General features: G+C 45.5%; 1 protein-coding gene across 1 annotated transcript; it reads left to right on the top strand.

The window, feature by feature from the left end:
• The first annotated feature begins 44 nt into the window (after nucleotides 1-44).
• SNX11 (sorting nexin 11) lies at nucleotides 45-12146 on the top strand. Its single transcript, XM_036269887.1, has 7 exons — nucleotides 45-235; nucleotides 3866-3920; nucleotides 4460-4546; nucleotides 4855-4955; nucleotides 8253-8348; nucleotides 8570-8782; nucleotides 9788-12146. The coding sequence occupies exons 2-7, from the start codon at nucleotides 3879-3881 to the stop codon at nucleotides 10059-10061; spliced, it is 813 nt and encodes a 270-aa protein (XP_036125780.1). The 5' UTR covers nucleotides 45-235; nucleotides 3866-3878; the 3' UTR covers nucleotides 10062-12146.
• The last annotated feature ends 3490 nt before the right edge of the window (nucleotides 12147-15636 follow it).

The raw sequence follows: 15636 nt of genomic DNA, 5'->3' as shown, positions 1-15636 counted from the left end.
TCCCGACTGCCGCCAGGGCCTGGGTGGGATCGAGAGCGCCTCGGGGGAAGCGCGATCGCCACTAAGAGCTCGGGCTTGCAGGGGCGGGGCGTCCTGGGCACCCGGGATTGGAGTGTCAGGAGCTGTCTCCCGTCGTGCACTGGGGCACTAACCACTCACCCGGAAGGAGAAGCCTAGAGTGGCTATGTGGTGGGGCGCTGGCGGTGTCGCTGTGGCGAGTGGGTGCTGCTCTCAGGTGAGGGGTCGTGGGCGGGGCTGCGGCTGTGGCAAATGGGTGCTGCTGATGTGCGGGCTGCAGGCTTAAGCTTTAGTAGTGGCGCTTGGGGTGGGGACTTTGCTTGACATCCTAGGGGGTGTTTCATCTTTGGGATAAAGGTGGATACTTGTTCAGGATCCAGGGAAGGAAATCCGGCTTTTCCATTTATTTTTATTTTTATTATTTTTTATTGATTTGAGAGAGAGAGGAAGGGAGAGCAAGAGAGAGAAAACATCGATTTGTTGTTCCACTTATTTATGCATTTATTGGTTTTCTTGTATGTGCCCCAACCCCTGATGGAACCCGCAACCTTGGCCTATCAGGATGGCTCTAACCAACTGAGCTAGGATCTTTCCTTTATTTTTAAAGAAGTATAAAGCATCATTTCTTCCCACTCCCCAAGCTTAATAGGCAAAGGAGAGTAAGGATCAAGTGGCCCTTTGCTCCTAGTCCGTAAAGAATGGAGGGGAGTGGCCAGACTCAAAGAGTTTGGGGACATTTACCCAAAGGGCTAGGAGTAGGGGTATTGGCAAGTATTTTTACCAGAACACAGGAGTCTCTTGCACTAGATTGTGGTAGCTTTTGTGACTTACCTTCCAAGTGGAAGGAATGACAAATTACAGAGGGACAAAAGAATGGAGCACAGCTGGTTGGTTGAGAACACACCGAGGTTGGTCAGACAGGGGAAGCTTCCTCTACAACCTGTGGGTTTTTAGGAAGAAGAGCTTCTTGAGTTGGCATCTGGCTCAAGATTAAGAATGGGCCCTGGCCAGTTTGGCTCAGCGGTTAGAGCGTCGGCCTGCGGTCCTGAGAGACCCGGGTTCGGTTCCCGCTAAGGGCGCGAACCTCGGTTGCAGTTTGTCCCCGGCCCTGGTCGGTTGTGCGGGTGGCAGCCACTCGATGTGTTCCTTTCACATCGATGTTTCTCTCTCTCTCTCTGTTCCTCTCTCTCCCTCCCACTCTACCTGAACAAAAAATGGAAAATGTCCTCGGGTGAGGATAAAAAAAAAAAAAAAAAGAATAAGAATGGATGAAAGTCTAGGTGGCTCAATGTACTTTTATCACCTGATTGTTCTTTTAACCTGTGTCTTGAAGTAGTTTAAATGAAAGCTAAAGCTTTGACTTGTTAGGACATTGGAATGCTTTACAAGGAATCTACTTTGTAAACAGCAAACAACTAGGTTCTCCCAGAAGTTATTGGTGCTGGTTCAGGTGGAGAAGGTAAAAGAAAGATGTGATTGAAAGAGCCCACGAAGTGGAGTTAACGCTGAGTTGCATAAGTAGCTGAGATAATCACTGACTGTCCTTATTTGGATGACATGGATCCATCTCCCCAATAATTGAGCTAAAGTTAACTTCCTTCTTCCCCTCCAGAGAACTGAGCTTCATTTCCTCCTCAGGAGTAGCGTTATGGGGAGGAAGCTAATGGAGAATAGTAGTTGTTAGAAATTATTACTTCAAGTCTACTTCAAGTTTTTGTATTTGTTACAGTGTTTTTAAGGAAAGTTACAACTGGAACTTTCTTAGTGCCCTTCAAATTTAGATTTAAGTACACAGCATTTTGGGGGTCCTAGGATTTTTTAAAAGCCAGTTTATAGCTTTTTGTTTCTAAGCAGTATTAGCCCCAAAGGAAAGGAGTGGAACTTGCATGTGGAGGTGGTGCAGAGCCCTAGGCGAACTCTTCTTGCATTCAAGAGAGTGATGACCACTTAGTTACTAAATTTTAGTCCTTAATTTGGCAAACCTTTCAAGGTACAGGAGATGTGTGAACTCCACTGAACTTGTGGATGACTATGACTTCCTTGATATCATCGTTCCTGTTGTTACTTTTGTGAAAAGACACTTCAGAATCTTTTATTATTATTATTATTATTTTGGTACGTGCCCCTAGCGGGAACTGAACCTAGGACTCTCTGGTCCAGAGGCCGACACTCTAACCGCTGAGCCAAACCGACCAGGGCTTCAGAATCTTTTAACTCTGCTCCTGTGCTGGCAGTTTATCAAATGCCTGAAAAGAAGAGAAATATTTTTAAATCTGAGGAGGTTAATTGTTTACAGTGAATCCGCCTGTTCTTTTTGGTCACAGCCATTTGACTACATACATCAGGATTTTATACATCGGTTGTTGTGGCATTGGAATGGCCTACGTTTCAGTTCAGGACCCCTTTGCAGTGGTGACTGCATCAGATTAAAAATTAGATTGTCAGCAAGAATACTATTTAAGATGGTATTGCAGTCATAAAACCTTCAGTTTGCTTAATGGTATAGCCCAATTTTGTCATATACCATGCAGCTTTGTCTCTGAGTGTAGTGTCTGTGTGTGGAGAGACCTTTTGGCATGCTGGAAAGAATTGGAAAAGCTGTTTGCTCTGCTAATTTTGTGGTGTAAATGAGTTCCCCTTCTCTTGAAACATTTGCCTGTGTTAGCAAAGCATAAGATAGAAGGAAACTCATTACATACTCTTCTAATGGTAAGGCAGAACTAATAAGGGAATGTGTTTAAAATTAATTGTGGGACTGTAAAAATGAGTGGGTGTGAATGGGTCTGGGGGAAGGAGAGGGAGATCTTAGAGATAGTCTTGTTTTCCCAAGAGCCAGCCTGGATCATTTGTTGGCAGTACATATCGGCTGAAGTCAGTTTTCATTTCAAGGTAAATTGAAAAGGGAAATTAAACCTTATTGTTCTGCTCTTAAGAGAGGAGAAGGGGGTGCAGGTGGCAGCCAGGGTGGATACTATTGGAGTGGTTCTAGGAGTAATAAGATTAGTGCTGTATTTTAACAGAAGGTGACATCATGGGCCCCTTTGGACTTGAGTAACCCTGTGCTGCAACCTTCATGGTCCCCTTGTCACAGTGGGCAATGTCACTGCACATGTAAACTGCCACATTGGGGGAAATCAGCAGCTTAGGCTTTAATGAATCTTTACAAAGGAGTGGAAAACATCCTGAATCGACCTGTGCAGCTGTGGGGTGTTTGGGCAAAGGTACATGTTCAGCAAGGAAATAATTAGAACTTTTGGCTTGGGTTCTGGACAACAGTTTAGATAAGGGAAGGTCAAAACTGGGCAACCCATTCAGGTGCTCTTGTGCTCTCTAGCTCTGATTTACCTCTGGGGAGGTGCCTGTGGTTAGCAAGACAAAGAGACACTTAGGAGCCTTCGTGTTTTGGGAGGCTTGGCTGTCTCTGAACAGCCGGGAGGGGGCGATATTAGGCTCACTTGTTCAGCTGTGCTGTGTGTCCCCACAATACACTGCTTTGCCTGCAGTCTTCGGGCAGAAAGGATTTACAAAAAACCAGACCTCTGTGTTCTGGCTGCTTGAGACAGAACACTGCACAGACCCAAACATGCTGTGGCTAGAGGTAGCCTAGTTAAAGGTCTTGGCCATGGTCTGAAAAAGGAAGGCAAATCCCCCAGGGCTTGTAGCTGTCATGGAACCAAGGTGGTGGAATTTTTTTGCTTCCTCATAAATTTTACATAAGAATAAGAAAAGTGCCTGGGTTTCCCCAGGGGGGTTGATTAAAGTTTTTCAGGGTTTTGCCCTGGTAAAGAGTAATAAAAATAGAAGCACACTAACCACGATTGTTCCCTTGTCATTTGTCCCTCACCAGATGTTTTCTTCCAATGGGCTTTTGGTGTAGGATGTTGGAGAACCAAGAGCAAGAGGTAAGCATGTGGTCTCCACAGAACAGGTAGGTAAAAGTTTGAGGGGATTTGGGAGAAGATACAAATCATTGCTTTGTATTGTTCTGACAGTAATACCTTGGTGGTTCTGATAGCTCAAAATAAAGCCAGGAGAAGGAAATAGTAGTAAAGGCATTTCTGGGAAATGAGGTTCCATTTTTGATTAACTTTTCCATTTCTTAGAATGTACTAGAGTGGCCCTGGCCGGTTTGGCTCAGCGGTTGGAGCATTGGCCTGTGGACCAGAGAGTCCCAGGTTTGGTTCCCGCTAGGGGCACGTACCAAAAAAAAAAATGTGCTAGAGTGTAGCTTCACGAGAGCAAGGATTTTGTCTCTTGTTCACGTTCTTAGAACAGTGCCTGACACAAACTGGGCCAGTAAATATTTGTTCAATTTAATGAATAAATGGACAAATGAATGAAAGTTGATGCTGTCTGTTTGGAAAAATCTGACAACCTGTGTTGTCAAAGCTGCCTTACTGTATGGCTGAGTTGAAGCTGAAGGAACATTTCTTACCTCCAGGAGGTGATCACTGTGCGTGTTCAGGACCCCCGAGTGCAGAATGAAGGCTCCTGGAATTCTTATGTGGATTATAAGATCTTCCTCCATGTAAGTGCATCAAACTTCTATATTGGGGGTCAACATTCTCCAGGGCTAAGGGATAGTGCTGAGGGCAGGACCTGTTTGTGAATGTTTTTGACAGACCCAAGACAGAAGAAAAGGAGGGAGGAAAGGAACAAGAGCTTGGGGTATGCCTAAGAGTTGCTTGCAGGCTGCCTGGTGGTATCTGGGTCTAGTTGGAGCCCCTGATCAGGATTGTGGCCTAGTGGCTTAGACCCTCAGTGAGAGTGGTGATGGGGAGTTCATGTGATCTTGGTCTTTTCCCAGTAAACCCTTTCACATACGTTCTCCTGTAGACCAACAGCAAGGCCTTTACTGCCAAGACGTCCTGTGTGCGTCGCCGCTACCGTGAATTCGTATGGTTGAGAAAGCAGCTACAGAGAAATGCTGGTTTAGTGTGAGTCTGCTCTTGCTTCCTTCTTGAGCCTGAGACTGGCTTTTTAGATACTTACTTGGGAATTACAGTTTACAATGAGGAAAACTTGGCAACATGCCAGGCACTAAGGAAACTGAGAAATGTGTTCTTAAATTATGTTTTTAAATCAGTGAAGAAAAGTAAAGACAAAGTTCTTTTTATTTTTATTTATTTTATTTTTGTTATAGATGTTACTCCTTTTTCCCTCATTGATACCCTTCTCCCAGTCTCCCTCTCCAGCATTTTTGTCTATGTCCATGGTTATGCATACAGGCATGTAAGTTCTGTGGTTTTTCCCCCGCTCCCCATCCTCCTCTTCTGAGGTTTGTCAGTCTATACCCTACTTCTAGGTTTCTGAGTCTATTTTGTTCGTCAACTTGTTTTGTTCATTATATTCCACAAATAAATGAGATCATGTGATATTTGTCTTTCTCTGATTGACTTGTTTCACTTAGGATAATACTGTCCAGAAAAACAGTTCTTTTTTTAAAAAAATTTTATCTTTTAATTTTTTATTTTATTTTTTTTCTTTACTAATTTTAGAGAGAGAGGAAGTGAGAGGGAGAGAGAGATAGAAACATCAATGAGAGAGAACATTGATTGGCCGCCTCCTGCATGCCCCCCATTGGGGATTAGGCCCACAACCTGGGCATGTGTCCTGACTGGGAATCAAACCAGCGACTTCTTGGTGCATGGGTTGATGCTCAACCATTGAGCCACACTAGCTGGACAAGACAGAGTTTTTAATTCTAGTATTTTGACCTAACAGTGCCATAGAAATATCAAAAATATTTATTTTCCTTTTCTTGTATGCATATTAGTCTAGGGCTAAACAAATGTACTGCCAGCATTTTAAATGTGCTTATCACTGGTTATCAGAAACTTTTTAGCTCCTGGATTTATTTGACAGGTGATGATCCTATCCATTTGACATGTAAAAATTGTCGTGTGTGTGTGTGTGTGTGTGTGTGTGTATGCGAAGACCTTTTCCTAGAGACACAACAGACTGAGGGCCTTAGGAAAGAGTATTATTCATTCCTCACTTATACCTCCCAAATTAGTCCTAAAACTAGACACAGTGTAGAACAGTGATTCTACCACAGAGTGGTCTTTGAATGCTCTGGTGACCGATGGTCTGTTGATGACCTAGCCAGTTAGTGACCATGTGGGACTGAGGCCATTGTCATGGGTCAGGCCCTCATAAGCCAGCTGGAAATTCCCCTGACAAATTGTACATCTCTGGCCTTGCTGCTATTTTTTATTTTTATTTTTTAATTTTTTTTGTGGTACATGCCCCTAGCAGGAACCGAACCCGGGACTCTCTGGTTTGCAGGCCGATGCTCAACCACTAAGGCGAACTGGCCAGGGCCTTGCTGCTATTTTTTAAAAGTTTTGTGCGCAGCTTCATAAGAGAGGCTAAGGAGGTTTAGAGAGTTTGTAGATGACAGCTCATCTACTTTTAGAAAATTCCAAGTGTGTGACTTTCTGCGACTGGCATAGGTAGTCTTTTTTTTTTCTTAATCTTTTAAAATATTTTAGCTCAAGTTTTTCTTTTATTTATTTTATCCTCACCCAAGGGCATACTTAGAGAAAGGAAGGGAGAGAGAGAGAGAGAGAGAGAGAGAGAAAGAAACATTGATATGAGAGAGAAACATTGATCCGTTGCCTTCTATACACTCCCCAACTGGGGATCAAACCCAAAACCTAGGTATGTGCCCTGACTGGGAATTGAACTGGCCACCTTTTGGTGCATGGGATGATGCTCAACCAACTGAGCCACTCTGGTATGGCTGAAATAAGTAGTCTTAATTTACATACAAGGACCCAGCATTCTCCATGTCTCTATGTCTTAAGTTTCTCCCTTTTATTTATTTTCAATTTTTTTTTTTTATATTCACCCGAGGACATTTTTGCATTTATCTTCAGATAGAGCGGAGGGAGAGAAGGAGGAAGAGAGAGAGAGAGAGAAACATCGATGTGAGAGAGAAACATTGAGTGGTTGCCACCCACACAACCCCAACCGGGCAGGGACAAACTGCAACTGAGGTACGTGCCCTAAGTGGGAACTGAACCCAGGTCTCTCTGGTTCGCAGGCTGATGCTCTAACTGCTGAGCCAAACCAGCCAGGGCTATTTTCAATTTTTTTTCATTGCTTTTTTTAAGAGGGAGGAAGGGGGAGGGAGAGAGAAGCATTGATGTGAGAGAGAAACATTAGTCAGTTGCCTCCCACACACCCCCTGCTGGGGATTGAGCCCGCAACCCAGGCACGTGCCCTGACCAGGAATCGAACCAGGACCTCTCAGTCCATGGGACAATGCTCAATCCACTAAGCCACACTGGCCAGACAAGTTTCTCCTTTTTAAAAATAACAGTTGAGCCCTGGCTGGGTGGCTCAGTTGATTGGAGTGTTGTCTCATACACCAAAAGGTTGTGGGTTCGATTCCTGGTCAGGGCATATGCCTAGGTTGCATGTTTGATCCCTGGTCAGGGTGTGTACGAGAGGCAAATCATCGCTATTTCTCTCACATTGATGTTTCTCTCTCTCTCTGTCTCCCTGTTTTCCTCTCTCTGTAAAATCAATAGACACATCCTCAGATAAAAATAAGTAAATAAATAAAAATAACAGTTGATGGTGGAAGTGGGTTTTGTAAACAATGTAGTATAGTAGCATGGAGTTTTGAAATCATAGACTTGATTCAAATACCAGCTCTGTGGCACTGGGAACTTTTCTCAACTTTTTTTATTCTATTTCTTTGCTAGTAAAATGATAACACTAATATCTTTCTCATGGGGTTTTGGAAGGATTAATAAAATAAGGTTTGTAAAATATTTAGCGGAGTGCCTGACATATGGCATGCAGTCAGTCATTGTTAGCTTCCTACCCCTGACGTCTTATTAAAAGCTGTTTGTAGCCCTAGCCGGTTTGGCTCAGCAGTTAGAGTATCAGCCCGCAGAACAGAGTCCCGGGTTCGGTTCCCACTAGGGTCACGTACTTTAGTTGCTGTTTGTCCCTGGCCCTGGTTGGGGTTGTGTGGGTGATGGCCAGTCGATGTGGTTCTATCGTGTTGATGTTTCTCTCTCTCTTCCTCCCTCTCTCCCTCCTGCTGTACCTGAAGATAAATGCAAAAATGTCCTCCGGTGAGGATTAAAAAAAAAGAAAAGAAAAAAGCTATTTGTATTGATTTGTGCTTCTTTTTAGGGGATTTCCTTGATCAGGGGCTGAAATGACTGTCTCGGATTTTATACTTAAGTTGAGTGTTACATTATGTGACTCCACAGGCCTGTACCTGAACTTCCTGGGAAGTCAACCTTCTTTGGCAGCTCAGATGAATTCATTGAGAAGCGACGACAAGGTCTGCAGCACTTCCTCGAAAAGTGAGTGGACATGGCAGGCTAGCACTTGTCTTCTGAGGTGGGGGCAGGGAGGGAGGAAGGTGATAGACAGAATGGCTCATTGAACATACAGGTGTACTTAGAGTAGACCCCTTTCTTATACCCTCATGCTCACTCAAGCCAGAGCCCTTCAGGAGATGGATGGGGTTGGGAGAACAAATCTTCAGGGTGATGCTGTGTGTTATCCTACCTGTTTGCCCCAGGGTCCTGCAGAGTGTTGTCCTCCTGTCAGACAGCCAGTTACACCTCTTCCTGCAAAGCCAGCTTTCAGTACCAGAGATAGAAGCCTGTGTCCAGGGCCAAAGCCCCGTGACTGTTTCTGATGCCATTCTTCGCTACGCTATGTCAAACTGCGGCTGGGTCCAGGAAGAGAGGCCAGGCTCTCCTCACTTGGCTAAAGGAGACCAACCTAAGAGGTAACTAAAGCTCTCTTTTTTGAGACACTGGGAGTTAGAATTATTATAACCTGGGTCAGTGAGGTATCCATTTGATAGAGAAAGTAGAGTCACAGCTTTGTAGCCTTTCAGACGAGGCCTTATTCTCTTTGTGTGTGGTTCTCTTATTCCATGCACAAGGGACTGTGTTAACCCATCCCTGGGTAGCAGGCTCTCTTATAGATACCTGGGGAGAAAAGAAGAGAAGGCTTTCTTATTTGTTCTGTCCTTTATTCCCCCACCCTTAAAATAACTTTATTGACGCCCTGGCCGGTTTGGCTCAGCGGTTAGAGAGTCGACCTGCGGTGCAGAGAGACCCGGGTTCGGTTCCCGCTAAGGGCATGTACCTCGGTTGCAGTTTGTCCCCGGTCCTGGTCGGTCGTGCGGGTGGCAGCCACTCGATGTGTTCCTTTCACATCGATGTTTCTCTCTCTCTCTCTGTTCCTCTCTCTCCCTCCCAATCTACCTGAACAAAAAAAAAAAAAGCAAAAATGTCCTCGGGTGAGGATAAAAAAAAATTTTAAAAATAACTTTATTGAGATACAATTCACATTCCATAAATTTCACCTTTTTAGTGTACAATTCAGTAGTTTTTAGTTCATTAACAAAGTTGTGCAGCTATTAATCACCATAATCAATTTTAGAACATTTTCACCACCCCAGTAGAAATCTTGTACCCATTAGCATGACTCTCATCTTCTGCAACCCCTAGTCCCTGGCAACCACTCATCTACTTTCTGTGTCTCTGGATTTATCTCTTCTAGACATTTCATACAAATGGAATTGTAAGAGATGTGGTCTTTTGTGACTGGCTCCTTCTATTTAGCATGTTTTCAAGGTTCATCCATGTTGTAATGTGTATCAGTACTGAATTCCTTTTTATGGCTGAATAATAATCCATTCTATGGATATATACCACCTTTTGTTTGTCTTCACTTGTGTTTATCCATTCATTTTGTTTACCTGTTCCCTTTCCCACTCTTCTAGTTGCTGCTTTTTCCCAAGATCGAGCAGGAGGAGTTCTCCCTCACCGCCTCCTGAGGAAGAAAAGAACCATTTTGAGGTGTGGGCTCCTACTGTTGACTCTGAGGCTCCTTCCTTGGAAAGCCCCCCTCTCCTACCCCCTACCTCACCATCAAGCTGTGATTTTGCAAGACCTGATGAGGGACCCTCTGCTCCTCAGCCTGTGAGGAGGTCCTTGGGAGGGGACCATGCTGTACATTTGGATTCTAGTCAATTAGAAACCATTTTGGAAAAGTGAGCTCTGGTCTGAGATCGGGGTTCTGCTCTGAGGTGGACAGAAAAGACGCAGGCAAGGAGATGCAGGCACTTGGGTGGGACTGGGCGTAGGACAGTTGGGGAGGTTGGGCTGCTTAGTGTTTCACTGTTGCCTCTGTTCAGGTTGGTTGCATAGAGGTTGGTCAAGACGACTCCTCAAGCTTCCTCCATAGGGGTAAACACTATGCACATGTTTGTAAGTTAAGCATAAGGTCCAGGGGCTATTGATTTTGAACAGAGTCCCATGTTTATTCTCTTGGAAGCTGAGTTTCTTTTGATGTTTGTTAATGGGCCCAGGAGCACTGCCTCAGGTGACTGGTTTTGGGGACCTGTAAGTGGCAGATTTAAGCTGCCATACTGAATATTGTCCCAACAGAAATGCTTGTGCACTTGTGTTCCCACTGTCTGTGTTTTGCTGCAGCACTTTGATTCTGGGAGGGTCTCCTTTTGCTACCTCCTTCAATTGACAGGGTGGTGAATATGGATTCTCCCACCTCCTTGCTTTTCTTCCACTAATAGCACTGAGTGGAATGGTGCTGTGACTCCTGTCGTTGGGGATTTCTGCATAGCCCAATGCCTCAGCCTGGTTCTTTGGGGCCTGAGACCCACAAAATAGGTCATGGCCACCCATAAAAGAGAAGTGGTTGTTCACAGCCAGAGGAAAGGCAAACAGCTCAGGGAGCTTTGTTTTGGAAAAGGCTGTCCTGGGCTGTCACTGTCTGCTCTGCTTATAAAGCAGAGATGTGACCATCTTTTCTGCAGGAATAGAATGAGCTCCTTTCTTTTTTGAACCCTTTTCTTCTCCCTTAGTAACAGCTCCCTGCCCCCAGGGCTTCAGCCACTACAGTGTCCCTCTGCTGTGTGGCAGGGAGGCCGTATGTTCAGTCCAGTGGGGCACAAGGGCTTTGTTTCTTTCTGGAGAGAGGGCTCTAGGGGTAGAGATGAGAAACAACACGCCTTCGTTCAGACAATGAGGCATTCTGCCCTCCTGCTGCCATAATTCCTCTCCACTGAGAGCCAGACCTGGTAGGAGATGAGTGCCCCTGGCATTCTGCATTGCTCTGCACTTAGGGTTGTGTGTGGTTCTCACCCACTCCCTTCCTCTGGCCATCCCACCCTGCCTGTGGGCTCTCTTACCAGCCTATGCTGTGGGACTGTCATGGCATTTAGTTCAGAGTTGAGGGGCTTTGGCCTGAATAAAATTCAACTATTTAAGACTGTTGTTGCAATTTGTGTCTAACAAGCTGTAGCAGAGAAGGAGGGAATGAAGGCTGGCAGTAGTTACTTTCATAAATCATGAATTTATCAGCGTGGAAATAATGGTTCAGAGCTGTGCACGGCAGCTCTCCTGCATTGTGTGTGCAGCTCAAGTGCACCACTGGAGGAAGGATTGCCTTCCAAAGAGCCAGGATCCAGCTCTTCTCACAGTTATGGGCATGAACCTTGTTAGGTATAATTTACCTGATGCTGCTTCCATCCTTGCAGCCTGTCTGAGGTGCCAGGTGCTGAAAGAGAAATAAAGTTTGTCAACAGGCAGATGCAAAGCCCTGGCTGGGACTCATCCCTCTTTCCTGCCTGCCTCCCCTGAGTCTCTCCTTTATATGGTGCAGTAGAGCAAGGCGAGGATAGAAAACCTACAGAGGCAAATCCAAAATGTCAAAAGAAGTTCATTTAAAAAGGGAAAAAAACTCCATACACAACCCTCACAAAAACCCGACAGATGCTAAGCTAATGGCATCCGCTCTGCCGATTGGTGGGGATGACTCATGAATATTAATGAGTCCAATGCTCCAAATGGTGCAGCTGTGAACCCAGCTGTGCCTGAAGCTCTCTGATCTCAAAACTTCCAGACAGGAGCCGGAGGTGGTCTGTGTCAATTCCCTACTCAGCCAAAAAACAGCAAGCTGGGTTGGCCTTCTTCTGTTCGCTCCTTTTCTTCCTGGAGTTGGTGCTCAGCAGCTAGTTCTGCCAGCAGGGTAGGCTGCTGGGACAGCAGGAGCCATTCAAAGACACAAATGCAATTTTTCTGACTCCTGGCTTTTTAATGATCCATTAACAGCAGTGCATATAACAGCACCTCAGTTAATCTAAGGCTACGCACCATCCCTTCAACTGTCTTATGCAGAGTTGAGTGTAGGCCATGGAAGGGAATGTTAGGGCATCTTAGGAGAAGGGAAGAATTTTTCTAATAATACAGGCCTGGAGTTAGCAGAAAAACAGCAAAAATGGATATCCTTCTCCATCTGGACAATGCCATTTGCTCCTCTCATGTTGTGCTCTGTCCCTGTGTGTACTAAGGGCTAGCCACCATGGCCGGTGACCTCTGTGAGTGGACTGAGCTGTGGTGTAAAATGAAAGTATTTTTTGTTCGAATTTAGGATTGAGGTAGGTTCTATACCTGATGAAGTCACCTTTCTTCCAACAGCTACTTCCATGGCCCAAGTCTAGTCATCTCCTGTTACTCAGGATGACAGATCCCAAGCTCATGGGTTTCATTTTATTTGGTGGAAGGAAATATGTGTGTGCACGTGTGTATGTGGGTGGAGGGGAAGGTGAGTTTTCTTGTATGAAAATCATAAGTTTCACATGCATTATTTTTTACCTTGGTGCCCAATGAGAAGGACAGAGCAAGTATTACAGTCATTTTCTTTTTTTACATTTTATTTATTTTTTAATCTTTATTGATTTTAGAGAGAGAAGAAGGGAAAGGGAGAGAGAGGGAAACATCGACTGGCCACCTCCTGTATGCCCCCCACTGGGGATCAGGCCCATAACCTGGCCAACCAGGAATCAAACCGATGACCCCCTGGTGCATGGGTCGACACCCAACCACTGAGCCATGCTGGCCAGGCTATTAATTTATTTTTTAATTTTTAGAGAGAGAGGAAGGGGGAGGGAGAGAGAGAGAGAAACATCGATGAGAGAACATCAGTTGGCTGCCTCCTGCATGCCCCCCACTGGGGATAAGGCCCACAACCTGGGCATGTGCCCTGACTGGGAACTGAACCAGTGACCTCTTGGTGCATGGGTCAACACTCAACCAGTGAGCCACACTGTCTGGGCTACACTCATTTTCTAGCTGAGGAAACTTGAGTTGAGCTGAGTATGGTTTTTATAAACATGTTTTTAGATGTTGGTAGGATATATTCACATGAGAGATCTTTTCCAAGCTCTGTAAGACAAGGTCCCCCCCCCCCCCAAAAAAAAAGAACGCTAGGCCTTCAATCCACACCACTAAGTCTAAGGTACCTCGTTCCCTCTCTGGTAGCTTTGCTTAGGAGTAAGCATGACTTTTTAACAACCTGATTGGACATTAATTTAGCTCCGTGTTTGTGAATTTGTTTACATGCCTTTAGTTCTTGCTGAGTAGTCTTAACATTTAGTGGTGAGTAGACAGTGGGCCGGAAGGTTGCAAGGTGGGATTGGAGGTAGAAATGGAAACAGATCAGCTCCAGACCTGCCTTGGGAAGCTGCGGGAGCACTCAGTCGGGCTGGAGTGGCATCTGCGGATTTATGTGTGAGTAGCCAGCTGAGACGCAGCTAAAGCCAAGCAGATAACCACTGTAGTGCGAGATAGTGACTTCCTCAGTCAAGCCTGGGCACTGATCCTAAGCCACCCCTCCCAGGTGGCCCTCTGCCAGCGGGGACTCAGCTCTGTAGAGGGCATGTTGCCCAGCTCAAGGTAACCTTTGTTTGAACTGTAGATGAGTGCTCTTGTTCCTATTCTTATCACTGTACCTTCTTTCCTTAACTGATCTGGAAGTCCCCCCTCCTCCCCAATCCCCTAACCTCTTATCTTTCATCTACTCCCTGCCTCAGTTCTAAGGAGCTGTTTCAGGAACTGCTGCAAAGCCTAAGCACGCATCTGGCTTCCAACAGGGCAGCAGGAGCCAGTCCTAGCATCTTATTAGAGACGTAACTTGGGTAAAATTAGTTCCACTGTAGTCATGGCTGGATTTGGAGCTGGAAGTTCTAACCTCAACTTTCGAGAGACAATAAGCATGGACAATTTATACTCAGAAGGATAACAAGAGCCACATTTTTTAGAAGACAGTGCTCCTGACTTAGTGAACAGAGTGAATAATTTTACTTCCTTTTCATTAAGGGCATACCCCGTCCACTTCTACAAGCAAAGGAGGAGAAAAACAAGGGGTGCTTACATAGCAGGGAAAGGAGCCTGGATAATAAGTAGAGAGAGATGGTAAAGCTAGAGTATGAAAATTAATAAGAGGCCACCTGAAAGTCTTTAAGGATCCCCCCCCCGGAACTGCAGGAACATGAGATGCTTCTGTAATCTTTGGGTTATGGGAAGCCACCAGCCACAATTATTTGTGGCTGTTGAGTCCCTCCTTCCTGTCCTTTCAGCCAAGCACTTTTTTCTTCATACTATCTGTTTGGAAGGGGCAGTTAGTTTAGATTTTTCCCTGAAATTCTAGCCCTGTGTGTGTTCCTTCCCTGGTGGCCATGTTGGTGTGGGAAGCCAGGCCCACCAACAGCTCGACCTGATTCCCTCCAGCAGAAGGCCCAGAATAGTGAGAGCCCAAGGCGGTTTGTTGGAGGCAGTGCAACCTGCCCATATGAGACTTAGATATATTCTACCAATTAGGGCACATCTGTTCCAAATGCTGAAAGGCGAGCACTGTCTCTTTAAGAGCCATCCCACTCCTCTCCTTGAGTGATGAGGACTGGGAGCACAAGGGAGTCAGATGCTGATTAAACAGTCCTACTGCCGAGCTCTGTTAGACAATTACTGTAATTATGATCTAGTCCCAGCAGAGGAATGAGTTCCAATCCTGCTAATAACCCTTCCAGGTGCCTCAGATTCAGGGCCCATGGGAGGCAGCATCTACAGGGCTCTGGCTTGGCCCTCCTGTCTGGCGTGTGAAGGCAAAGACAACAAAGGCACTGGACCCCTCATCCTATCTTGGCCTCTGAGAAGGCAGTGGGTTTTGGTTGTGTTGTGGGTTTTTTTTTTTTTTTGACAGCTCATGGGAGTCATTTTGTAGGAGAAAACTTTCCCCTAAATTCAGATGAAGGACCAGGAAAGTCACTGCCACAAGATGCCAGTCTGTCCTGACTCTCCTCACTTCTGCCTGGGGACTGCAGTGAGCACTGCACCAGCGACTCAGTGCGGGGGGGGGGGGGGGGGGGGGGGCAGAGCAGTCGCCTGTAGCTGTAGCTGTAGCTGTAGCTGTAGCTGTCTTCTGCGCTTGTTTTCTATGAACCCGTGTTTCTCACTCTGAAGTAATACACAGCATTTCACTTGCTCCTGACTAAGAATTTCAGGGATTTCTGCCACTGAAACAGGGATAGTAAACACAGAGCTGTAGAGAGAGTTTCACTGTAATGCAGCTCTCTAAATCAGCAAGTATGGGCTTCTTCATTTGAAAACATTTTTGTAGTGCAAATCTGCAGTGGTGCAGGCCAGCACATCTCAAAAGTGTTTGTGGAGCATAGGGGCTTGCTTGCTGGTTCTTAAACCCTGAGGAATGAATGGCATTTATACTCTGTCTTTCCAACCTAGCTGTAAGCTGCTCCCTAGCACTAAAGCACAAACT

This window comes from Molossus molossus, unplaced genomic scaffold, assembly GCF_014108415.1.
Source record: "Molossus molossus isolate mMolMol1 unplaced genomic scaffold, mMolMol1.p scaffold_m16_p_19, whole genome shotgun sequence".
NCBI lineage: Eukaryota > Metazoa > Chordata > Mammalia > Chiroptera > Molossidae > Molossus > Molossus molossus.
This window is presented reverse-complemented; position numbering and strand designations above follow the sequence as displayed.

Excerpts from the sequence above, each read along its gene's own strand:
- SNX11 (XM_036269887.1), top strand. The coding sequence starts at position 3,879 with ATGGGCTTTTGGTGTAGGATGTTGGAGAACCAAGAGCAAGAG. Across the intron at positions 4,956-8,252 it reads CAGAGAAATGCTGGTTTAGT|GCCTGTACCTGAACTTCCTG; the intron begins GTGAGTCTGCTC and ends GTGACTCCACAG. Across the intron at positions 8,783-9,787 it reads AAAGGAGACCAACCTAAGAG|TTGCTGCTTTTTCCCAAGAT; the intron begins GTAACTAAAGCT and ends CCACTCTTCTAG.